The 25,826-nt window shown below is 34.4% G+C and overlaps 4 protein-coding genes across 8 annotated transcripts in view; all 4 read left to right on the top strand.

Annotated features, from left to right (window-relative positions):
- The window catches only part of LOC111510462 (prostaglandin reductase 1), a 503,388-nt gene extending 499,890 nt beyond the window's left edge, over positions 1-3,498 (top strand). Inside the window, exon 4 of the mRNA XM_074171987.1 lies at positions 3,420-3,498. Coding sequence (XP_074028088.1) covers positions 3,420-3,483 — 64 coding nt within the window. The 3' untranslated portion in view covers positions 3,484-3,498. The remainder of the gene's footprint in view (positions 1-3,419) is intronic.
- The window catches only part of cu (NADP/NADPH phosphatase nocturnin), a 43,658-nt gene extending 30,632 nt beyond the window's left edge, over positions 1-13,026 (top strand). For 2 of the 5 annotated variants that reach the window (XM_023168320.2, XM_023168289.2), the window contains exons 2-6: positions 8,226-8,440; positions 10,128-10,193; positions 10,587-10,708; positions 10,829-11,035; positions 12,392-13,026. In XM_023168320.2, coding sequence (XP_023024088.1) covers positions 8,227-8,440; positions 10,128-10,193; positions 10,587-10,708; positions 10,829-11,035; positions 12,392-12,898 — 1,116 coding nt within the window. In that variant the 5' untranslated portion in view covers position 8,226 and the 3' untranslated portion in view covers positions 12,899-13,026. Of the gene's footprint in view, positions 1-1,190; positions 1,402-4,031; positions 4,178-7,749; positions 7,916-8,225; positions 8,441-10,127; positions 10,194-10,586; positions 10,709-10,828; positions 11,036-12,391 lie in introns of those variants that run through there. The other 3 variants (XM_023168312.2, XM_023168296.2, XM_023168302.2) reach the window with 3 other exon arrangements.
- A 3,144-nt stretch (positions 13,027-16,170) lies between these two features.
- LOC141481041 (uncharacterized) lies at positions 16,171-18,958 on the top strand. Its single transcript, XM_074171985.1, has 2 exons — positions 16,171-16,531; positions 16,720-18,958. Exons 1-2 carry the CDS (start codon positions 16,501-16,503, stop codon positions 18,624-18,626), a joined length of 1,938 nt encoding a protein of 645 aa, XP_074028086.1. The 5' UTR covers positions 16,171-16,500; the 3' UTR covers positions 18,627-18,958.
- Positions 18,959-18,974: 16 nt separating this feature from the next.
- On the top strand, positions 18,975-23,377 carry LOC111512229 (GEL complex subunit OPTI). The gene is made up of 4 exons (XM_023168328.2): positions 18,975-19,174; positions 19,234-19,337; positions 22,931-23,060; positions 23,111-23,377. The coding sequence occupies exons 1-4, from the start codon at positions 19,070-19,072 to the stop codon at positions 23,168-23,170; spliced, it is 399 nt and encodes a 132-aa protein (XP_023024096.1). The 5' UTR covers positions 18,975-19,069; the 3' UTR covers positions 23,171-23,377.
- Positions 23,378-25,826: the final 2,449 nt, after the last annotated feature.

Raw genomic sequence — 25,826 nt, 5'->3', positions numbered from 1 at the left:
GCCCTTTAGTCCACCTCAGGACTTGGCACTCTAGTACTAGCCCTGAAGTAACACGTTGTCTGTTCAAAGCTGATATGGCTTGTTTGCTATCAGTGCAGATTGTTATGTTTTTGCCAGAAATTCCTTTTTAGGTTATTTCTTTTGTGGCGATTCAGATACCAGCCAGTTCTGTTTGAACCACGCTGGAGTACACTCCACATCCTGAGCCTTCTTTGGTTTTTGAGTGGTCTGTATATATGAGTTTTGCATTCGTAGCATCTGACTCTGTGTTCTGTTTTATTTGTATTTTGTAGGGTTTATTAAACACAAACCTGGGCTCAATTGCATCACTGGTTGCCTGCAGCAGAGGTTGCGCAGTGAACGCTTCTCGCCATAGGCTCAGCCTCAATTGACCTATTCCACTTCGAGGTTTACACCAGCTGTGCGCAATCGTAACATAGCCATTAACGCAACCTCCTCAACGTACAGGTCCAGAGGGGTCAGACCAGTAATTGATTCCATTGCCGTGGTTGGTGTTGTTCTCATGGTTCCTGTTAGGTGTAAACAAGCCAATCGCTGTATTTGATATAATTTTTGGAAAGCCGTTGCATGTAGAACTTTCGGTCCCCATGCAATGGCTCTGTACGTTAACATAGGTCTCATTATTGCACTGTAGATCCAGGTGACCACACGGAGTGAAAGACCCCATGCGCGTCTCACTGTCCTCCGACATCGATCATAAGCAACATATGCTCTTTTTGTTCTTCTCTGTAGGTGAGAGTTCCATGTTAGCTTCCTGTCGAGGATAGTACCAAGGTATTTCACCTGGACTACTTATTTGAGATACTCTGTATGTATTCACTTATTTCATTAAGTCGGTGACTTTACCCTAATTCGCAAATCACATAATTCTGTAGTTATAAGGGTTTACAAGTAAGTATAAATTTAATTTTAATTAGGATTTCGCGCCACATTACAGAAAAACAACATTGTTTGTCACCGGCAACTTTTTGCGCCGTTTCTTAGATAATTATAGTCCAAAACTGAATCATCAAGGTGAACAGTTCTGATAAACTCCGGTTCACGTTTTTAGTTTACCGACTTTTGCGTGATTAGGAGCGTAACAATCGAAATCAAAACAATCATTAGCGAGGCAACGTCGGAATCATAGGTCACAAATAATTGAATGAATTGATATCCTTTATCTACAGACTAGTACTTCGATGGCAATCCTTAACAAAGTAGTGATGAGTGCAACTTTATTCTGTGACAATAGTAAGATATGCGGAAATAGGACCTGAAGGATACGAACGCTAGATCGACATTGAAGTGATTTTTTTTCTGTGAATTGTAACAAATGGCGACGAACAGATGCGTGGCGATAACGTCGAGAAGACTAGCTAGGCTCTCCATATTGCCAAGGTAAGACGAATTTGATAGTGTGCGATTGAAACTTGACCTTGCCGTTATTGCTTTACAAGATCCGGACTTGCCAGGCACATATAAGTATTCAAATTGTTCTGTTATTGAACACAATCGAACATTTCGTTAAAAACATTCAAAAATATAGTGTTGCCATTTTCAATCCTTTCATTTCAATTTATACTCTGCACGTTCTATTCAAATTTGAATATCTCTTGATGATCTTTCGAACCTATCTCAAAATCACAAAATATGCTGGACAATCTCCAAATTTTGAAAATCTCAATACTTGAAATCAACAAAAATATAAACAGGCAAAAGTTTTGGTATCTGAGCTCGCGCCAAATTTAAATTTTTTTTTATGTGTGACAGTGACCATGAATAACGAATTTGGATGAGTTTCAACGGGATGCGAATATAAAGAAGTCGAAAATGTTAAAAAAAAAAATTTAGGGACTCACTTTTGACAATAAAAGCTCGTTCGAAGGTACCTTTTACGAATATGTTACAGAATGGGTTTTTCCGTTGGTCAGTTCCTTGACGAACGACAACTCTTCAAAATAGAAACTTGTGCGAACTGAAGGCTGTTGAAGTAAGAAACATTCTGAAGACTTTGTGTTGCGGGCGACTGTTTTTGTCAACAACGAAATGTCCCGTCGGCAGGCGAAAAAATCGAAAGATTTCGGTGTTTTGTCTGTGTTTTTGTTCCTTTTACCAGTGTTCCTCCCTATGGATGATCTCAGCTTGGGACCACTTGATATAACATTGATGAGTCCAAACTTGTTCTGCTATTCTCGATTTGCTGGTTTCTCCTCGCTGTTTTTCTTGCTCGGCAATGCGGACTTTCAATGGCCTCTTAGCGTTGGTGGCGTTTGGTGGCCTGGTTTCTATGAGGCTACTATGGATGGTGTTTCCGGATCTGAAGCAAGTTCTGATGTTGTACTTGGACCAATTTCTTCTTAATCTTTCCAAAAATCCTCTGATTTAGGGAAGTACAAGCATTGGTAATCACGGCTTCTCTTCCTTGCGATGATCTTGCTGTCTTCTAGCCAAAGTCTGTTCCACAATTACTTTGGAGTTACAATTCCGTTGCAAAAATGTTGTTATGATGCCTAGATCCTTCAAGAGACCTTTCTTCGTATTACAGCGCCCGAAAGAACGATCCGATAGAGTCGTGATGATTCCTCTTTCAGTAGATTGATGGTGGTTAGATTCGCGATGTCGATCTTCTTCACAAACACGTCTAAGAATGGTAATTTAGTGTGGACTTCCTTCTCCATGTGCTTCAGAAAGGAGTCTAGTTCTGTATTCCCATGGTTCCATACTATGAAAGTTTCGTCAACGTATCTCAACAAAACTCGGGGATTGTTGTGTACCTTCCCAGTACATTTAACAATGTACTGGGAAGGTAAGACGAGCACAAAAAGGCATACATAAACCCAAAAATATATAAATCAAACCTGGCAACACACGCCATACAAAACAAACATAACTTTCCCCCACTAGAGAACATAAAACTCATAAAACAAGTCAATAAAGGAAACCGTATGGACATCTGGGAAAACTCAAACATCCTTATCGAGGAACAAATACAAATCAGAACACAACAATACCTAACATTCAATATACTTCACAAAACAATACACATTCATAGAATCAGTGAACCTAGAGAAAATCCAGCCCAAAGGATGTTACCTGATGTAACCCAAATACAGGCAAATTTACCTACAGTACCTGAAGTACCTGCACTAAGGCGTTCTGACCGCATAAAAGAACAAACAAGAGGATGAAACGTTCAGTTTGAGTAGAGCCTTGAAGATGACTGCACAGCCAGCTATCGATAGCGCTCGCATATAATGAATAGAAGTTATAAAGCTTCAAATCCTTTTTGTGACATATGTTAATATTAAAATATCTTTATATGTCTTTATATCGTTCACTTGAACTACACCTACACGTCCTTCATATCGAAAAATTTAGAGCGTCCTTAAATACCACACATATTTTTCCGCAAAAATTAATACCGCAGCGATGTTATTTAGTGTAATTCAGCTTTTACTGTATGTATGCGCGTTACACTAAATCGCGGAATATTTTTTGCTGTGAATTATAAATAGTTATAAAATATTCCAAAAATATCTCAAAATGAATAATCATTCTCAAATAAAACAATATCTACCTTCAGTTTCTCGAAATTCGCCAGTTCAAGGCGAAACGTTAATACCCAACTTAAAAGCCAAAAGTTTAATAAGAGAAAAAAATTCAAACTAATTACTGGATCACTCAGTATATTGAGACGGTCTTGGTGAAGAAATCTTGTGGATTTGTTTGTTTGACATCATTACTTGTTTATATGTCACCTAAAGGTCAGAATCTTCGCAGAAATGTTGGCACCAAAACTATAAACATACAATGTTGTATTGACGTTACCAAATATTTTTTCTTGAATTTCTTGGAATTAACGTCTAATCAGACATAAGTTCCTTGAAAACTATTGAGTGAATCGACCGCAAAGATGATAAGACGTCGAATCAGTAACCAATCTCTGTCACCAGTCTCCATCTGTTAAATCAATAATTATCTAAAAATAACCGCTATGATGAAATATTTCGCGAAATATAAATCATTTGAGAAAGAAATTACTGTGCTTATTTTATTATAACTTGTAAGAATCGGTTCATAAAATGAATTCAAGTTGTCGAGTGTCCAAGAAGAACTCTAATGACGAAAAAATAAATGCACATCTGCATTACGACAATGGATGGTTGCAGTTGAAGTAAGCTACTATATTTCCTATTATTATTGCCAACGTTGAAACATTTTAAGTGTTTTTCATACAACTAGAGTAAAGAGTTTGGCAAAAAATTATTAGAAACCAATACATTCAGCTGTATACACTTTACTAACTGGCGGTTTTGCATGTTAAAATTATACACTCTCGGACAAAAATATTGCATATTTTATTTCAAGATTTGTTTTTATGTTAATTTATTTTTCCTTAACATTTTTATTGATAAATGTTCAAAGGCCAAAGTATTTTACATAAATGTCCATTCAGTATAAAGAATGTTTGGACATAGTCGCTATAGCTGAATAAGTAAAATAATGGTACACACTACAAACTTTGAATACTGTGACTTTGCTACTATTAATGTCTATTATTTTGTTTGTCTACACCCGTACTCTAACAATACACTTATATGACCATAATCCGTTTCATAATGATATCCATTATGATACAGATTTTTCATAACGATACAGATTATCAACCAATAGAAACCCATAATTTTTCAATCAAGAATCTTATTCCTTTGTTTGTCCTAGTTTCGACCTAAGTAACTAATTGCTTTATTTGTCAAAATCAGTTTTCATATTACCTACCTGATATCATCAAAATGTCTGAAAACAGCGATATAGACGGAATACCATCGACTCCAATATTTTTAAAAAATCAGGTTAATTACAGTTGTTATATTCAATATAAATATAATTAGAATCTTTATAGTTTTCATATATCCATGATAATACCATTAAGTTTGTGTTTTTTTAAAAAAATATGAGTTAATTACTGTAAATGTGTTCAATACAAATATAATATTTATAGTTTTTCATTATTTATCGGGTTTAGAAAAAATAGCGTATGCAACTCTCATGTAATGGTTATTAATACACTCGCATATACCATACAAAACTTGCTTCGGCTCGTTTCGTATCCCGGTTAATGCTCGTGTCTTAATAACCATCATTACATTACATGATCGAAACGAGCCGAAGGCGAGTTTCAGGTACCTACATTTCTTTTATTATCCTATATTTTTACCTCTAATAAGTGTCCCCATGTCGAAAGCAGTCGAATACCCGTAGAATATTTGTAAAACAAATGTATTATGTGGTGAAATAATAACAATAATAGTGTCGCAAATCATGCCCTAAAGAAAATTACGTCGGACGCCACTGGTAGCCATAAACCAATCGTGACGTAGCTAAGAGCGCGCGAATGTACGATGTAGCGAGAATAATGCTCCCGATTTCGACGGAATTTCGACGAAATTTTCTAGCGCATTCGATAACGATATATAAAAGCTAGCCACGAGCATATCGACACAGTCAAGTGGAAGTTACAGTGCGGTACGCGAAGCGATCTAGGGAGGTGATAGACATTCGAATCATAGTTGAAGTTTTAGTTGAAGTGTTTGTTATATTCAAAGTGAAATAAAGTTAAGTTTGATTAATTCAGTGTAGTCAATCATTGTTCAACTCACGGGAAAAAAAGGTGACAAGAGGACGATGCGGGGACTACGGAAATGATGTGCAGCTCGTAGATGGAAACATCCGACACCATCTGGATGCCGGAGAGACGTACCTATACTCACCTTGGGGTGGAACAACGCCACTTACAAGCAGTGAAGAATTCTCTCCGCGGCAAATGTCAGCTCAAACTGTAACAGATCTGGTCATCAGAACTGGCTGGAAGGAATAATTGCACTCTACTCGTTTGGAGTACTGAAGTAGACTCGGAAGGAGCTGTATCAACGCGACGGAAAGACCTGAAAAATTATGTAGATCCATAGGAGTTTACATCCCAGATCGTTCGTTCCACGGTCGTACTACCCACGACAGCAGGGAGGCCGCGAACTTTCGAGTTTGTAGTGTCTACATGACAGAGTGGTACTGGATAGAGCCTGTAGAGTCGTCAGGGGGTGGATCCCTTGCTCTGCATGGTCCGCCACCATGAGAGAGCAGGATTTAGAGCATTTCTTTTTGAAGCAGCTGCCCGAGCAACTGGTGAAGTCGGTTTGGTTTTCGAATCTGATCGAAGTGATCACAATTCTGTCATAGAGTTGGAATCCGTTCAGCAAAAGGCCTATATGAACGCCGCAGCAATCACTTCACTTCTTCGGCAGCACAAGGATAAGCCAATGCATGGGGTCTTCTTTATGGGGTCGCTTATCAAAGCGACTGACCTTCGCTTTTTTAGGTCGAGTGATGTGAAGTCGGAAACTAAGGGATGGTGTCTTCAACACCTTAGTTTACCGCAGTCGCGTGATGGGTATAGAGGTTCCTAACACAAGGTGCAGGGCCTGCCGCGAGGCGCCTGAGACCCTAATGCATTTGCTATCAGCTTCTCCAGCATATGCGGTCTCGGCCTACATCCATCGACATAACGCGGCCCTAAGAGTGCTATATTACCATCTACGGCACTCTTACGGTATTGACGAGACACGGGTGTTGCCCTACGCTCCGGGGGATATTGAATCCGTTGTGGGGAACGAGAAGTGCCGAATTTATTGGAACTATTCTTTCCCCACCATCAGGCTAATCGAGCTAATAAGCCTGATGCAGTCCTTCTCGACCACCAGAGCAAGACGATATTTATCGTGTAGTTTTCGGCTCCTGGTGAGACGAATATCGTCCGAAGAGAGGAGGAAAAAGGGATAAAATATTGAGAATTTCCTTTTGAACTCTGCACTTTATCCGGTCCACTCTGTCAAGATGACTGTTCTGTGTTGAAATCTTAGCCGGACAGATAATGCTGGCGCGCCCTCCTGAATGTATCAGGGTATGTGGGCTTTGAGGGATAGGGCCTTACCAGCGCAAACTTGGGTTAAAAAATAATAATAATAAATTGTTTATTGTTTGCTAGTAAAATAATTACCGAATTGTGTAGCTTATCCTAAAAGAAAACAGCAAAACAAAAGGTGAAATGTTAATTCGATCGATCGATTCTTCCACACTCCCCTGGTACATATCATATGGTTTAACCTGTATATTCGGAAATAATTCCAGGTATAAATTGAAGAAGGTATAGTTTTAGGAGAGATTGATTTTTGGGAAAGAATGGTTTGGCTTTCTAAGTACTTCATCGGCCAATAATTGGCTTTTGCGAAATTAAAGGTAGAACTTTCAAGCAGTTGGTTTCTCACGTCGAATAACTACACCTGAAAACCTTCTTTTTTATATTATGCAACATGTATATTACACACTTTCACAATAATGACTAAGAGAAAGGAATTTAGAATGTATGCACATACCCTCCGTTGTAAACAATGTATTGTATCCATGTATAGCATAACCAATATTAAAAATGACTGTATCTTAATTATTCACAAGAAATAACACATCGCTAATATTTACTTGCCAATATTCGTATGAATAACTTGCTCCTTGACTATACGAGTACGTATCGCCTATGTTATCTTAGAGTTCAAATAATATCAGAGTTTTATAGATAAAACGTGTTTACAAAAAAATAAACTATCAGTCTCGAAAACCATAACTTTTGGCATTCGTAGAAAATTCTCCAGACAAACCATGTCATAACGATATTGTAGTACGTACAGTAAATTTGCATTACAGTAAAGCAATTTCATGAAATATGTATTAGTTGATCTCTCATATAGTGCAAAACTCGATCATAACTTTCCAGTTATCTGTTGATAATGATTGAGTTCAGTTCCATTGGTGAAGATTTCTTGATGAAACGTGTTCGTATTAGAGATAAAATTATTCAAAGGTAACACATCGATTATATTTCATTCCCCTGAACACTTTCAATTGAATTGTTATAACTATTGTCTAAATGATAAATTGGTTAAGGCTTTTGCGGCCGAGATTTTTAGTATTACTATCTTTATTCGGGTTTGCAGGCCGTCGTAGTTTGGAACTGCATTCATCAAGATGAATAAACCTCTGAAGAAGCCAGCCACTCGTGCGAAACGTTAGCATGCAGTTCCAAACTACGATGGTCTTCAAACCCGAATGAACATAGTAACACTGTTTGTTGTCTAAATATTGTTGGAAACTAATTTTTTCATTATTTACAGAATGGGAAGTTTCACTTCTGCTCCAAAAATAATAAATAACGATGTCCTCGATGAGGATGTGAACTTTTCGAAAAACATAAGTAGACATGAACTGATACAACACTGTCAGCAACAGCCGAAAGTACACCCAATGGTGAAGAGGGTTTTCAGAAAGGCTAAAAATCCAGATTCCGATTATGGACTCAAAGTCAAAAAATTAAATACGTTAACAAAAGGTAAGTGTTTTCAATTGTTACATTAATAGGGGAGCCCAAGCGGGGATTTTGGGATTTACTAAAGCGCGGCAGATTAATATACAGGGGGGATACCTTGTACCCGGTTAAGTACCTCCACCAAATATGAGCCCCATATATAAGGCCGCCTGTGAGGGATATAGGATCAGATTAGTAAAAAAAATTGATCATCAGAAATTCTCGAGCGCGTCAGATTAAGGTAGGGTGAGTTAATTACCTGCTAAAAAGTGTATATTCCAGTAATCTGACAATTTGAGAGTGACGTAAAGAAAGGGGGGGCAGCAAAGTTGTAAAAAAATAACGTCATTTCGACATTCTCTAGCATAGCTATTTTTTTTTTCATTTTGAAGGAAATAATTCAAAGATAACAAAAATATATAATCTGACGATTTCCGCATGCCGAAATAACAAAAATTCGTCGATAAAGTTTAATGCGTGCAGCTGTGTGATACCTATATTTCCCTATATTTCTATTCCTCTATTTTCTATTCACTTTTTCTCTATCTATTACTCTCTCACTCCGTCCCCACTCTGAATTCTGTTGCCATGACGCCATCACAGCTCTGATCACAGAGACTCGTTCGTGATGAAGATGATGATTAATTAATCAATTAATTGATGTAGGCGTTACTACGTGGTAGGAAATCATAATGAAGAAAAGTGAAATGAAACTTTCTATGTTTTTTACCACTTTTATTTGTAACTAACGTTACTGCAGTTTCATCCTATAAGGACATTTTCAAACGTATATATTGTATAAGTTTGAAAATATCCTTATATATTTGATATATATTGTATAAGTTTGAAAATATCCTTATATATTTGAAAATGTCCTTATAGGACGAAACTGCAGTCACGTTAGTTACAAATAAAAGTGGTAAAAAACATAGAAAGTTCAATTTCTCTTTTCTTCATTATGATTTCCTACCACGTAGTAACGACCACATTCATCAATTAATTGATTAATTAATCATCATCTTCATCACGAACGAGTCTCTGTGAACAGCTGTGAAGGCGTCATGGCAACAGAATTCAGAGTGGAGACGGAGTGAGAGAGTAATAGATAAAGAAAAAGTGAAATGAGAATAGAGGAATAGAAACTCGGAAAAGTAAATATAGGTATACAATATATAAGGACATTTTCAAACTAATACAATATATAACTTTGAAAATGTCCTTACAGGACGAAACTGCAGTAACGTTAGTTACAAATAAAAGTGGTAAAAACATAGAAAGTTTCATTTCTCTTTTTTTCATTAATTAATCAATTGATTATAAAAAATTAAATTGTTTTGAGCATTAAAAAAAATTATTTTCTTATAAATACAAGTATCCTACTTAAAAAACATACACTTATTTATTTGCATGCTATTTCCTGAGCTTTTCAATTAATTAAGTTCAATGAATCACCAAGTGATCATCTTCAACAGGAAGATGATCACGTGGTGATCGAAACACGTGTCGAGGTGTAAAAATAACGATTTGGTGTTGGGAAAAAACTCCAGTACTATTCATTACTACACCAAAGGTTCCAAACAGTACATCACAAAACCGAATATTAGTGTTTCGGCGAAACAAAAATTCATTGAATGAATTATGTATGATTTATTTGACGAATATCTGATGAAATTTGCCGGATTTGATACATACACATATCATATTTTTTCAGCTTGCAGTGAGTACATATCCAATCCCCAAAACTTGAGGATAATGCAATGGAATATTCTCTCCCAAGGTAATTTTTTGAAATATCATTCACCTCACAATATCAATTCTTTTATAATTTTTTATATTGAAAACGAGAAGCAATTTCAAATTACTAAGGACTAAGGTAACTAATAATTTATTGAAACTGTGCTAATTGAACCAAGAAAACCATACATTTTATATTTGTTAAAAAATTTAATTCAGAATAGTACAAACAATACGATTTCAAATAACGTAAATTGTGTCACATGGCAATTTTTCTCCATCATAAAAAAAGAAAAGCTGTCCAAAACATTGAATTGCCATTAAAAATTACACTATCAAAACTATCAAGATGCTACCACCGCAACTTCTGATGAAAGAACTGACGAAAATGGGTTATTCAATTTCGTGTGAACTCAATGTTACCGTATATTTTCAGCTCTTGGGCAAATGAATGACAATTTCGCTAAATGTCCTGATGAAGCATTGGAATGGAACTCTAGGAGATATCTCATCGTAGAAGAACTTGTTGAATATTGCCCAGACATAATTTGTTTACAGGTAAATACTGTGTTTGTCCTGTTATTTGAGTACTTACTAGATTTTTTCCATGAAAATTATCAATCAAAAGTTCTTAAGTTTCTCGAAACCAAGAGTTGATTTATTGACGAAACATTTCAGGAAGTGGACCATTTCAACTTTTTGAGTCATGTATTGCAAACACAGGGTTATACTGGGATGTTCTTTCCAAAACCCGACTCACCTTGTATATACATTAATGGAAATAATGGACCCGATGGCTGCGCCATCTTTTATAGAAAAGACAAATTTGATTTACTCAAAGCTGAAACGCATATTTTGGAAATTTGGAAAGTACAAAGTAATCAGGTATGTTTTATTTTTGATAATAAAAATATTTCAACAAAACGTGTCAGCACGGCTTTTGCAAAGATATGTCAATGTGTAGACCATGATCTTCTAATTAACAAAAATCCAAAGTACGAAGAAAATGGCGCTTCGTTGAATTGGCTTGAACCGTTTTTGAGTTCACCTACATAGTACACCATTATTAAACACCAAAGTAATAACTGTTTGAAGAATATTAAATCTTGGACTTTGCTTATGAATTTGGGAGATCCCCAAGTGTCAATCATCAGACTTATTTTTTCATCTGCTGTATAAATGATCTCGATAATTTACACACTGATGCTCATTTCACTTCGTATGCTAATGACACTTTCGTTACAGTATTTGAAAAAGCAAATGATCTAGATAACTCTATGTTTGGTGGCTTGGTTTTTGTGAGGTTGCTACGAATGGTATTCATGTATCTGAAGCAGAGTCTTTTGAACTTACTTGGACCAAATTCTTCTTATCCTCTCCAACAGTCCTCTGAAGTGAGCTAGGGTTAGCACTAGTTGTGACGGCCTCTCCATTTTGCGAGCCTCTAGCTGTCTTCTAGTCAAAGTATGTTCCACCTGCAGTAACCAATCTGCTGAATGCCTTTCCTGATGTAACTTAGTTTTCTTGTTGAGATTTTCCTTCGTGATTGGATTCGTGATTCAGATACTGTCCGTTATGAGTGCATTTTCAGTATTTAGATTTTTCCTTCTTGTCGGTCCTCTTCACTATTACTTCTAAAAACAGCAATCCATTGTGGACTTCCTTTTCATTTCAAATGTAATGACAGATCTTACACTGTTAAGGTACTGCAAAAAAGTGTCGAGTTCCGTGTCTCCATGGTTTCATACTATTAAGGTATCATCAATGTATCTTATCCAGACAAAACGCCTGCTCACCAGCATATCTAACAAAGAAACAATTCAAATCATTAAGAGGAAGCTATATGAAGTCGAGGAACTAGAAGATAGAACGAGTTTTTCAATTGATGTGTCCAGAACTGCTATTTTCATCTAAGGGGCGAATTCTTCATGCAAGATGGGAGACTGCCAATGGGATCGACACTTTTACCGGTTATAGCCAACATATATATGGGTGGTTTGAACCACTGGCTATTGAAGAAACCCGGGAAGCTTCGAGTTTGGTTGAGATTCGTTAATGACACCTTCATGGGATGGAACCGTGGATGAGATACGGACATTTCCTGCCGCCCTTTCTATTGCGCATCTCACTATGTGCACTCACGAAAACTGGAGACATGGGGTCACCTATTTATCGGCCCCTATGGATTCTAAATAAACCATCAATTATAAATCATACATTGAAATTGAATATTATTTTTAGGTTGCCCTACTGATGATACTCAAAATGAAAGAAACTGGACAAGATATATGTGTCACAACAACTCATCTGAAAGCCAGAAATGGTGCTCTTCTTTCAACTCTCAGAAATGAACAAGGAAAGGATCTTCTCTCTTTTGTTCAAAACGAGTGCAAAGGGCGGCCATTAATTCTTTGTGGGGACTTCAATGCTGAACCGAATGAACCAATTTATCAAACGATCCTGGAAAATCCCTTGAACCTAGGAAGCGCCTATGCTGACTGTGATCCAAATACAACCCTAAGTTCAGCGCAACGAGAACCCTCTTACACTACCTGGAAAATCAGAGGAGAAGGCGAGGTCTGTCACACAATAGATTATATATTTTATTCCAAAAGTTCGCTAGAATTAGAGGCTGTCCTAGACTTTCCTTCAGGGGAAGAAATCGGTGAACACAGGGTGCCATCATTTTCGTATCCTTCAGACCATTTTTCATTAATTTGTGATTTCAAAATTGGCCATGGTATGTGATATTAGATTTTTAAAAACATAGGAACATAAGGTAATTTCTCATTAGATTAATTAAATTATTATTGTATCTGTTGAAGCTGATAACATGTAAAAGGTATTATGTTTGTTGAATAAAATATCATCCTGTTTCTTGTATTTTCACTTACAAACACTAAATTACTTTGAAATTGATTTATTACACCAAACTTACTCCGAAAATACCTGTCATCTGTTTTAAACGGTTGAAAGAGCTTTCAAAATCTTTATATGAATATATTCAAAATAATGAAGCAATATTTTCTTCAAGTGGATTTTCCTATCAGACAAAAAAAAGACCATTGAAGGTCAAGGTTGAATTCAGAAATAAGAGATCTCCACAAAACTTGTGAAATTGTAAAACTAGCCACAATTGTAATTATCTGAAAACATAACAGAAATTTGAAAGTTATTTATATTGACAAGGTAAAACAAGTTTCTTTACTTTCCGAGGCCAATAATTTGTCTAAAAGACGTTGGAAAGTAGAGAAACAAAAATAACCCAATGTCTACTAGTCACTTACAAATACATGTTGGAAAACTAGAAAATGATGAATTTAGAAAATATTTTCATGAATGTGGGATCTAATTTGGCCAAATATTGATTTGCTCTTTTTTTCTTCTAACATAATGTTAACTTCAAATGAAAAAAAAACAACAAGTTCTGCGAAATGTTCACAAATGCCTGTTTCCGTGAACATAAAAAATGGTGAAAATGTGAAGATATCAATGTAAAGACAATAGTTGGAGAATAAATGAAAATTACATTAAAGCAGTTTTTTTTTGTCCATATTCGAAAACTAGAAATGAATGGTTTTGATATCAATTTTGAAAAGGAAAAGGTGTGAATAAAAAAAGAAAACACATCATAGCTGTAGCAAACCGAAAGCATAAAATGTATGATCTTGATTTCGTTCTGAACAAAGAAGCAAATATTTGTTCTTTAGCGGATAGTTCGATTTGTGGCATATACGTTGGAGCCATACTTATGGGTTTTGACAGTATGAGAAAACTCGAAAAAGTGTTAGTTGTCATGAATTTCGATAATTGGGTTTTCGTTGAATTGCCACAGAAAAAAGCAATTATATAAATAATCAGTTGTCAGGTATCAAAATTACCTTTCAACTGCAGTAAGGCATTAGCTGTTCTTATCACAATTCTCACTCTATTTTGTGTATTAATTTCAAATCGAGCACTAAAAGTTTCACTTTGATACCTATTTGGTTTCGAAAGACTAGATTAAATGAATGTAAAATTTCATCTGATTGTTCTTCAATTATATAAATTATTTCACAGGATAAGCAAAATGAAATAAGTATTTAAGGAGCAGTTACAAATTAACAATTTAAACCTCAACTTAGCATGTTGTTTTCAGCCATCCACAAATTACAAAAATTGTTCTTCGTAATCATCATTTACAATAGGTAAGTATTCTAAATTCACTGACCTTTATGGTCAGACAGTCATAAATTAGCAGCCTACAATTCAATGCTGCACAGAGCATTCTCACTGCCTTTGTCTGCAGACAATCTAGCTAGGGAAATTGATACAATTACACAGATAGGTCATAATAACGGTTTCAACGCAGATACTATCCAGAATTTAGTCAGGAAACAAAGCCGGAAATTCACTTGTAGATTAATATATCCTCAGGTCAAACAACCAGAAATCAAGAAATAGGTAACGCTAACATATTTTGGAAAAAGAACAGAAATTATCGCAGGTTTCTTCAGAAAAAACAATGTGGAAGTAGCATTCAGACCACATGCCAGGTTATCTCATTTTCTTTTCAATGCCAAAGATAAGGTCGACAAGTTGGAAAAATCTGGAGTTTATAAGCTTAAGTGTCCGGAGTGTAATAGTGTTTATGTGGGACAATGCGAACGAAATTTCCAAAAACGGTATGCTGAACATGAAATGTCCTTCAGACTTGGAAAAAATGATTCGACGTTTTCAAACCATTCCTTGGCATGCAACAAGTTTCCGAATCTAAACGATACGGAAATTATGCACTATGCAAGGAAGGGTTGCAAACTCAATTATTTAGAATCCTTGGAAATTCACAAGCATATGCATTGCGGGTGCAACCTGTTAAATGACCAAATCGATTTAATTCACTCTCCGGTTTTTAAATTGGCACATGCGCATTGTGAACTGTAAATTCAGGTACTCAATCAAGTATGTGAATGGTATATATTAGCGAATGTAATGAATCATTCTTAGTTTACTGTTTAAGTTTGAAAATGTCCATATAGGACGAAACTGTAGTAACGTTAGTTACAAATAAAAGTGGTAAAAAACATAGAGATAGTGACTTGATTATTTCTTGCGAATATGAGTTGAGTACAGTTTTGTGTTCACTTGTGACGAATAAATACACATTCTGATGTGGAAAGTTAGTTCCTCATTGAATGTTTTTCATCTATTAAATTTTTCAAATTGTGTTGAAGAGAAAATATAGGTCGATTAGCTCACGATAAATGAATTTTCAGCTGATATTTTATGCACACAGATACTCTCAATTGTTAACTCAGTATTCACATGAATATATAAAGCAGAGAGAGTTAAAGAGAAGGATCGGTGGATTTATTATACAGAACTCAGTTCAATATGAGCAAAACTTCATCTGTGGCCTGGATCGATTACCACAAATATATGTTACATCGCATGAGCTCATCTTGCATTTACTTAAATTCCTTGCAGTATTCGACCAAATAGTGAGATGCCTTGAACAACTGATACCGTTTGAAGAAGTGATTCATCATAACATCTAATCTGACTAGAGTCCAGAATAAGTAATTATCATAAGGGGTGTAATTTAGGACGATTTCTGTAGCCCTGTCTATTGCGCATTTCACTATGGGCATTCACGAAAACTGGAGACAAGAGGTCACCCATTTGTTTTATAACAACTATTTATTGGCCCCTAATCCAATTTCAAATTAAATTAAAAGATATCATAGACTTCTTTCCACTTCCATTTTTTTCATCGCTACCGAAGCAGAAACCAATGTCAAAACGTCATATTTCGAATAAAGCTATCAATAAAAATTATCTAATGTTGAGTTCAACTGAATCATTTTTTTCTGCTTTATAGGGGCTGTCTTTATTACTGTTGTTTGAAGACTCTTCACATAATGTTATCTTGAAAATAACAATAAAAACTTTAGGTTTCAAGGAGGAATTGTCTGTAATCTGTGCTCAGAGAGAAAAGCTAGCTAATGTCTCTCAGAGGAAATACCAGTAATACCACAATTGAGGCTATGAGTGCAATAACGGACCAACCCACAAAAATTCAAAATTTGTTTTATTATAGGATATTAACCGTCTAGTTGACATCTATCAGCTGCATAGTGGACCAATCCACCTTTTTCTATTTGTTACTAGATGGCTACACTAAAGTAGTTTTGGCACTCCATATTTGATAGCATTTTAGAGAAGCAAAGTGGACCAACCGCGGTTAGTCCACTGTGCTGCTGACAGTTACACGTTTGGCTGTCATTCTTGATTATTACTTTTGAACCTTTTTGTGAATTTTATCATTGTGACTTTTAATTATTGTGAACTATATTATTCATTCTGTTGATATGGATTTCGATGGAGATGTTACAAGTAGAGGTGAGTAGGTATATTTTATAAATAGAAATAAAAAAGTATGAATGTAAAAACATTTAACTGTGGGTTATGATATATTTTTTAATTTTATTTTTGTGGGATAGTTTTTGCTTTTAAATAATAGTATTTAGTTGTCATTCTTAAAAATTGGATTAAAAAATTGTTCCACGGTTGTAATTTGTGCGTTTCAGAATCAGATCCATTTGCGGATTCTGGATCGGAGTACTTGCCTTCGGATGGAGATTTGGAGGAAACTAATAGGGACGGGGAACAAGACGACGATACAGAAGCAGATATCGATAGCGCGGAACCAACGACATCCAGTCATTCTAAGCCTAAAAAGCGTGTCCGCAATCCTGAAAACTGGAAAAGAACCATCAACAAAAGAAAAAAGTGTGCTGGACAAGAGTATGTGACTAAATCGAGTAAAACTGTACGTTCTAAATCTTTCAAACCATTTGAATGCAAATGTAAAGGACGGTGTTCATTTTTGCTTCCAGCAGAAAGGCAAATGGAACTGCATAACAACTTCTATACTTTAGAATCCTTCGACTTGCAAACTGCATATTTATTTGGCCTGATTAAAGTCGTTAATAAGTTGCGGTGTTACACTCTGAACCCAGAATCCAAGAGGGAACATACCAGGCTTTACTTTTTACCCAGACAGGATGGTGTGGAGCATAAGGTGTGCAAACCATTTTTTCAAGCGGTATTTCAAGTTTCTGCTGGTAGATTAGACAGACTGCTCAAACATAAATCTTTAGGAACACCACCACCTTGTGATAAACGTGGTAAACATCCACCGCACAATAAAACATCCGACGTAAAGAAAATGGAACTAAAGGATTTCATTGAAAAATTTCCATGGTATGAATCTCACTATGGCCGGGAAAAAAGCAACCATAGAAAATACTTGTCTCCAGATTTGAGTCTCGGTAAAATGTACCAGTTGTATAAAGATGAAACACAGGATCCCCTGTCTTATTTTATATTCCGAGATACGTTCAACAAGGAATATAATTTGCACTTTCATCCACCAATTACTGACTCTTGTAAGAAGTGTGACTTATTTGAAGTAAAAATAAAGGCTGCCGATACTGAATCCAGGGGAAAACTCGAAACTGAAAGAGAACTGCATCAGAAGAAGGCGAAGAGTGCTAGAGACTCTTTAAAAAGAGACACCGAAATGGCAAAAAATGGAAGCGCGTCTGTAATCTGTTTCGATCTGATGAAGACTTTGCCTACACCTGTGCTTACCGCAGGAATTTGTTATTACAAGAGGCAATTATGGACTTACTGCTTTAATATCCATGAAATGGGAACTAACAACTCCTTTATGTTTGTGTGGGATGAAACCGTCGCCTCTAGGGGTCCTCAAGAGGTAGGATCCTGCATTCTATTTTACATTAAAAATTACATAAAGTCTAAACGACTCATTATGTATTCTGACCAATGTGGCGGTCAGAATCGTAATATCAAAATGTCGTTATTATGTAACTATATAACTGCATCTAGAAACTTTACTGTGGAAGAAATAGACCACAAGTTTCTGGTAAGTGGTCATTCTTACTTACCATCTGACCAAGATTTTGGTCTAATAGAAAAAGAAAAAAAATTCCATCCACATGTATTTATACCCCAAGACTGGCATACAGTCATAAAGCACGCAAGGAAGAAACATCCATTCATAGTAATAAACATGGACAAATCGAATTTTTTTTCTACGAAATTTCTGGAAAGTACTATAACCAACAGAAAAGTTTCGGAATCCAAAACCAAGGTAGAGTGGCTTAAAATTCAATGGTTGAGGTTTAGGAAAGACTTTCCCAATACTCTTCAATATAAGTATTCAAACCACGAAGATGTTTATTTTGAAACAGTCGATCTTAAAAAAAGGAAATCTGTTTCCAAGAATACAATGGAATTGCCACTTTTGTATCCAAATGGTAATACCATTAATGAAGCCAAAAAAAGAGATCTTCTTCAGTTAATGGAATTGATCCCTCCTATACACCATGAATTTTATAAAAACCTGAGATCTTCAGCTCAAGCAGCCGGAGGTGAAATAATTGGCCCATTTGACGTCGAAGAGAATTAAACATTCTAACTTCTTATGTTTGTATACACATTATGTTCGAATAAAGTCTTTTATGTAATATCGAGTGTATTATTTTGTGGGATAACCCATTCAATAGCGTAAAATATTTCAACTGCAAAGTGGACCAACCCACATTAAAAAATGGAATATAGGTGTGTACCCGAATTTTTTTATCAAATTCATAAAATAACTATTATCTAACATACTTCCATTCATTCAAGTCCAAAAATATTCTTAAACAAGGTTATAGTAGATCTTCTAATTTTCACTTTTTTTAAAACTCATTTTCTACCATTTACAAATATTGGGGTTGGTCCGTTATTGCACTCATAGCCTCAATTACAAAATGAGAAGAAGTATTTTAGGTTATGATAAAAAATCCAATCCTTCCAACCAGACAGAAATATAAAAGTATTTCATCTTATAAATAATTTATAGTTAACATGAGTACAAAAACAAAATTAATCGAAAAAAATGGTACCGTAAAATCATCTTTGCCATCAATTTGGTCTAGAGCGTTCTCCTCCAATTCAGAATGGCCAGATAAGGTTAGATTAATATTGAAGATTTTACATTCTACTTGATCTTTTCAATTAAAATCTTTCAGGAAGAATTTTTAGACGTGATATATTGGGCTCGACAAGCCCTAGGTATACTATTAGGCATATTTTGGGGCTTATTGCCTCTAAAAGGATTGATAGGACTGATATTGTAAGTATTTGGTTCAAAAGGTCAAAACATTTTTTAAAGTATTCAAGAAATTACTGTTCAGTTTTCGATATGATGGAATATTTGTTGAAAATGTTCTTATTCATTTATCACTGACCTATTCAAGATAGGACACCGTGTATATGTGTATGCTTTTGGGGTACCGCACCTATTTAAAGCAAAATACGTAATATTTGCATAAATGCAAACAAAAATTGTGTATTGCCGAAAATTATACGTATAAAACTGACCATTAAAAAAAACAAAAACAAGTAAAAAGGGTTGTCTTTGAGTTATTTGATATAAATCATTTTTAATTTTTCATTTTTAAACATAAAATTTAATAAATCTGAAGGAGACTTGCAATTTCGAAACATTTGAGGGCCGCTGTACATTACGATTAATTCATTTTTCAGTTGAATAACATCGAAAAACGGATACTGAGCTATTAAGTCGTTATAAAGTTTTTGGGGAAAATCTTTGGTATAGGACTAAAATTTTTCAAACAACAACAAATCAAAGTAGTTTAATTTAAGTAAATCTTCAAATCTAACTTAGATTTGCATTAGAAAGGTGTCCAATATTTCATTATAAATCTGTTTATAATTTTGTCTCAAATCGGGTAAGTCTAAATTTGTTTTGAGAGTTATATCAATTGATTCAAAAATATTATTAAAAAATGTATCGTTATTTCTAAAATTCATCAAAATTTCTGTTAAATTGTTTAACTGTTGTTTTGAGTAATTAATATATGTTGATTTATTTTGAAGAATAAAAAAAACAACATCAGTATGTTCAAATAATAATTTAAATATTGCTCACAAGAAACAAACCTTGTGATCATTTAAAATATATTTGAAACCTCTCGCCTCAATAAGACTTTGGTCGTCGGTTTTAAAATGGTCACTGTTTAGGATAAAATCAAAGACATCAATCAATTTGTCTTTGTTTGAATGCACTGAAATTACTGCTCTAGATGTAGAATTCCAATGCATAACAGCAAAAGTTGGCATTCGGCTACCACATATTTCATTTTATTCATGGCTTCTTTAGGTGGATTTTGAAAAGAATGCCGAAAATCCAGACAAACTTGAAAAAAATACGCGGCAATCTTTTATGTTGTTGTACGCTTTGCTTAAAACTGAATTTAGGGCATGGGCATGACAATGCGTAAAAAGTGCATGAGGAGCTATGGATTTTATTTTAGTTTGTAAACCATTTAAATGGCCGGCCATGACCGCAGCTGTGCGCCCAGATGAAACATCATGAAAACCCATAAAACGTTCTACCAAATTACCATCTTTGACATATCTAAAAACGATTGAAAGTTGTGATGTACAGGTAATATCGGTAGTTTCACCAATTTCCCATGCAAAAAAAGAAACACTTTCAATCTCCTTGCTTATATTTTTCTTAATAATATATGCCACACTGTCTATAAGCTCATTTGGATGGTTTTTGAGGTGACCAAAAAAACGCTACCGTTTAAAAAAGTGCCAAATTGTGAATCATATTCGCCCCGTAACATTAAAAGGTCCTTGTAATTGCCGCGATTAATCGAATCTTCGGTTTCATCGTGTCCGTGTCCGCTAATTCTTGGGAACCCAAATAAATCATAATATCGATAAGTCTTTTTAAATTCGACCGATTTTCCCTAATCTGATTATTAAAAGAAATTATGGTCTTTTTTGAGCTGTATCTAAAGTTGATGCTATATTATGTTTGCTAAACAATTTTAATTTACAAGATGAAAATATATGCTCCTTGGATTTAAAATGTCTTTCTGTAGAACGAGGTAATTTTTTTAAATCGGAGTATCCTATTTCAGACCACGTTTGGTATTCGGTTTGTACGGAAAATAAAACACAGGGCCAACAAAAAAGTTTTTCTCGTTTAATGGAGCCGGTTAACCAATCGCATTTATCGTACCAACTAATATTAAATCCTCGATTTTGTCGATTATCTAACGCTTCAATTGAAATCAAATTTGGTTGAGGCCTTCCCAGAGTTTTATTAATGTAAAATTTATTATCATAAGATAAAGATAAAGACTTGAAATTATTTGTCAGCAACCAATCGACTATATCGTAAGATTTTTCAATTTCGTTCAACTTATCCATAAATGGGAAAAAAAAATTACCGAAAAGTGAAAACCTGAAAACACCTTGAAATTGAAAGGAAAAACTTTAAAAACACATTAAAAATATTACCAAAAAGCACTGCTATATTACAATACTGCCTGTTTTATACACAAATAACAAATATTACCAAGAAACACTAAAACGATTTACCGAAATATTTTTCAGTCCCGGTCGGTCACGGCATACCGTCCGAATAATTAAATAAAAAACAAACACAGTTGTACACTAACAGAGACCAACTGGAGGCTAGCCTCCTCTAACGCTATAATTTCCGCAACCAAAATTACAAATCGGGACATATGTCGCTGGTTGGTTCGGTTTCGCGGAGCTTGTGTTTTTTAAAGCGGTCGGAGGCTTGGCTCCCTTGCAACGTTTGGCATTTATTATTTCGGGTTGATGGTTTATTCGTTCATGGGCGGTGCGTTTGTTAATGTAGGATACAGTGTGGTACGTACTACATAGTGAGTGATAGTGTTTTTTCGGGCATATTATGTATTTATATCAAAAATTAATGGTAAAGTAATGATACCCAAGCATTTTCAGAAAAAAATAATCATAATTATTTGTCAATATCTTTTAATTTATTGCGATGAATAGCCTAAAATTTTATGGGGAGGGTAAGCCTCCCTTGCCTCCTCCGACGAGCCGCCGCTGCTTAGAGCTTAACATCTTTTATTCAGATAAAGAAATGATATCTACGAAAATTTGAAGTTTTGTGTATCTTAACCATTTTCAGAGAATCATTTTTTGAACCTGCAAGTTGGTTTTCCTCACAGAATTAATCTGTCATTTGCTGATTGTTGAATATATCAAGGTGGTTTTATGCAGCAATAACTTTTAGTACGAAAGATTTACTTTTGGTTTTCAGTTAAGTATTTTATGCACCAAAACCAAAGAACATGATAAATTATTTACAGTAACTACTCCTCACCAATCCCCACAGGGAATGTATCATCTGGGTTTTTTGTGGGTAAAAAATTGAAACGAGTAATCAATTATTTTAAGTAAATAGGAGTCATATGTTCAAAGGTAAGATCTTCTTAATCTATAACTTGCACAAGTTTTGACTTCTGAGGGTTATTGTTTGTAGAGAGCTACAACTGTTTACTGGAAAAATAGATTTTTTTCAACTACTTCTCCACCAACCCCCATATAATGTCTTCAAACCTCTATAATATGTATTATCTGGGTTAGTTTTTGTGGTATAAGGATCAATTTCAGTTTTTTTTTCAACCCCCTTGATATCAGGCACCTGGGCGGAATGCTCAGTTTCATCTTTTCGTGAAGTAGAATAACACATTTCCACAATAATTTCTTGAGAAAGTGAATACTAATGTGTCATAATTATTGTTGTGTACATGTGAGGAAGTGAATAACTTTTCAGCAGGTTTTTTTATTGGCTTACAATATGAAAATATTGTATTTGAATGGTCCAGAATATTTATTTGATTTCAGATTTGCTTTAATAAATGCAGGGGTGATATACATTTACTGTAGTAATTTTCAAAATGTAGATGAGGATGATTATGGTGGTACATGGGAATTAACTAAAGAAGGATTTATGACCTCTTTTGCTGGTTTTTTGGTAAGTTCCTTTCTTTACTGTTTCAGTTATTTATGAAATGATTTTTTTAGGTAACCTGGATAATCATATATTCTGGTTTATATTACGAAACAGATAGAATATCAGTATAAAACAATTAGTGTAATCATAATGTCGGACTTATATATACTTTGTATTTATTTTATATTGAGTTAAGGGCTCTTATATCCAAAACTTGCTTCAACTTGAAAACATAATCCACCAACAGAAATAAATATGGATAGTTTCATTTTAAAACATAAGGTTCATGATTTTTCTGTTTCATGTTTATTATAATTATACATTATTAGTTCTTTCAAGTTTTATTTATACAATTGAACTTCAAACCCACACTTTTTTTATTTATATTTCAATAAATTAAATAATTGCAATTAAGAAGTATATCTCTTTGGAAATACCTCAAAAAGGTTGGGATCATTGAACTTGGTGGTCAAATGGAACCTGAAGTACTGAACGTTTTACCTCCACAGTGGCAGACATCATCAGTAGTATATGCATTGACTGCAGAGACGAAGGTTATATCTCGAAGTCTCAGCAATGACTGCCTGCTTATGCTATTATGCATACTTGTCAACTACTGAATGTGAAAATTTTTAGTGCAGTTGGACCACCCACATCAGTAATCTTTGCAACAAACTAGCAAAATCTGTTTATGCCATTAGTTGAATAGCTACAACGGCTGGTCAGAAAGCAGCTATAATGACATACTACTCCTTGTAGTATTTGTCTTGCAAAAGGATGCTGTATGTAGCATTGTAAAAGCTGAATATAATGAACACTGTAAGCCTTTGTTTGAGAATACAAGAATCATGACTCTATTCTCACAAATTATCTTTGACAATGTTCTGCATGTCAAAGAAAATTATCACACACTCACAACATACTCGGATATTCACTCGTACAAAACACGCAATGGAAATAATATTGTGCCCCTTTTAAGAAGATTGAATAAATGCAAATCAATTGGCATCACTTGCTTCAATTTACTTCCTGAAAAAATCAAACATCTGCCACTCAGACTTTTCAGAAATACAGTGAAAAAACTTCTCACTAAAATGAGCCTGTATACTCTGAGTGATTTCAATGTTACTCTTAAGGATTCGCTTGGAGATACCTAAGGCATCTTTTCCTGTTGGTTTGTACGTTAAGAATTTTTAAAATGCATTTCATACTCCACATTTAATTTTATTGTTACATTTACAGCTTCTTTATGTAACTGTGAAATGTAATAAGAGACTTGTCCAAAATATTTGTATTTTTTATGGGCGCAATAAAGTTCTATTCTATTCACATCACCGTGTGGTGACGTCATTGGTAAATGATTCCAGTGCACCCTTCATATGTATCGTATTCGGATAAAAGACGTGTCTGGAAAACAATATTGATAACTAGCTGTTTATATGTTTAATTTATCTTTCCATACTCATTTTTACTGTAAGTATAATATGGTAATTTTATTTAAAAAAATTCCATATCTGTAAAATTATAGGCAATGAAGAATCTTTCAGTGAGAAGCGAAAACTTGACAATGTGAAAAATTAAAAATCTGCTTTACTTTTCCACATCAAAAGATACATTTTAAAAATGGTACCACTAGTTTAATTTGGTCCATAAGATTCCCACTGAATGACTCTCCAGCTAATTTCAATTAAATAACTGAATTTGTATATGTAAATTTACTGTTATTTCTTTCAATTTTTCACCCATGAATTAAATTATGCTAATGTTTTTTCTTCCATTTGATATAATTATTTGAATTGAATACGAGTTTTCGGAAATTTCTACATAACAAGCCCTTTTATGTTATTGGTTGAATAAAACAAATTGTTGTAAATAATTGATACTTTTATTCAATCGAAAGTATAAAAAGATTACATAAAATGGAAGCATCTTTACACCAAAGTGTAAAAAAGTCGTATATATGACATAAATAACAATAGATATAATAATTAAAAACAAAATTTGTTGATAGTAATAGACAAAGATTTTTAAAAAATAATAAATTTAGAGAAATATATAATGTATTTACAATTATAAGGTTTCTATAGAGTTTTTGTTCAAGAGGAATGAATTATTTTAATAAAATTATCACAAAAAATTCCTAAAATACACATATTTCAAGTAATAAAATTCTCATTTGTATTTACTCACATACAGTTCATCTATGCGTTCTATTTAGTCAGTTGAGTTTATAAAAATTATATTTGTAACTCGATATGGCAAACTTTTTCATCATTACATGCAGATGTGTGTTAAAAAAAATATACCTGAATTAGATGTAAACAAGTTAATATGAAATTATGCTTCCAAACTAATTATCTTCCATGCCGTTGGAAGACTAAGTAATGCATTTATCTGTATATCTTCAGATTATAAAATATCTAAGTGTATACTGAGCACCTGAAAGTTTCTGCATATATTCTTATAAATACAAGGAATTTTGTTGAAACCTCACAGTGAGTTGAATTGCATCTTTCACATTTAACAACTGTGAAATTTAGAAGAATATAGTTCTTCGATGTCTTTATCGGGAGTTTTTTATTTGAATTTACTTTTCATTTTAATTCTGCACTACTTGTTGAAATTATTTAGAAACTGCATTGGAAGAACTATACTTTAATTGGGTATTTATTAGTTTTTAGTTTAAATTTATTACATAATTTTTTAATACACTTGTGAACATAGCTCTAAAAGAAATGTTTCATCACCAGGAAAGATAACTTTCAGGCACTTCAGACATAATTTGTG

This window comes from Leptinotarsa decemlineata, unplaced genomic scaffold (assembly GCF_025532065.1).
Source record: "Leptinotarsa decemlineata unplaced genomic scaffold, Ldec_3_MD MMD2_tig00000035_RagTag_RagTag, whole genome shotgun sequence".
In the NCBI taxonomy this organism is placed as follows: domain Eukaryota; kingdom Metazoa; phylum Arthropoda; class Insecta; order Coleoptera; family Chrysomelidae; genus Leptinotarsa; species Leptinotarsa decemlineata.
This window is presented reverse-complemented; position numbering and strand designations above follow the sequence as displayed.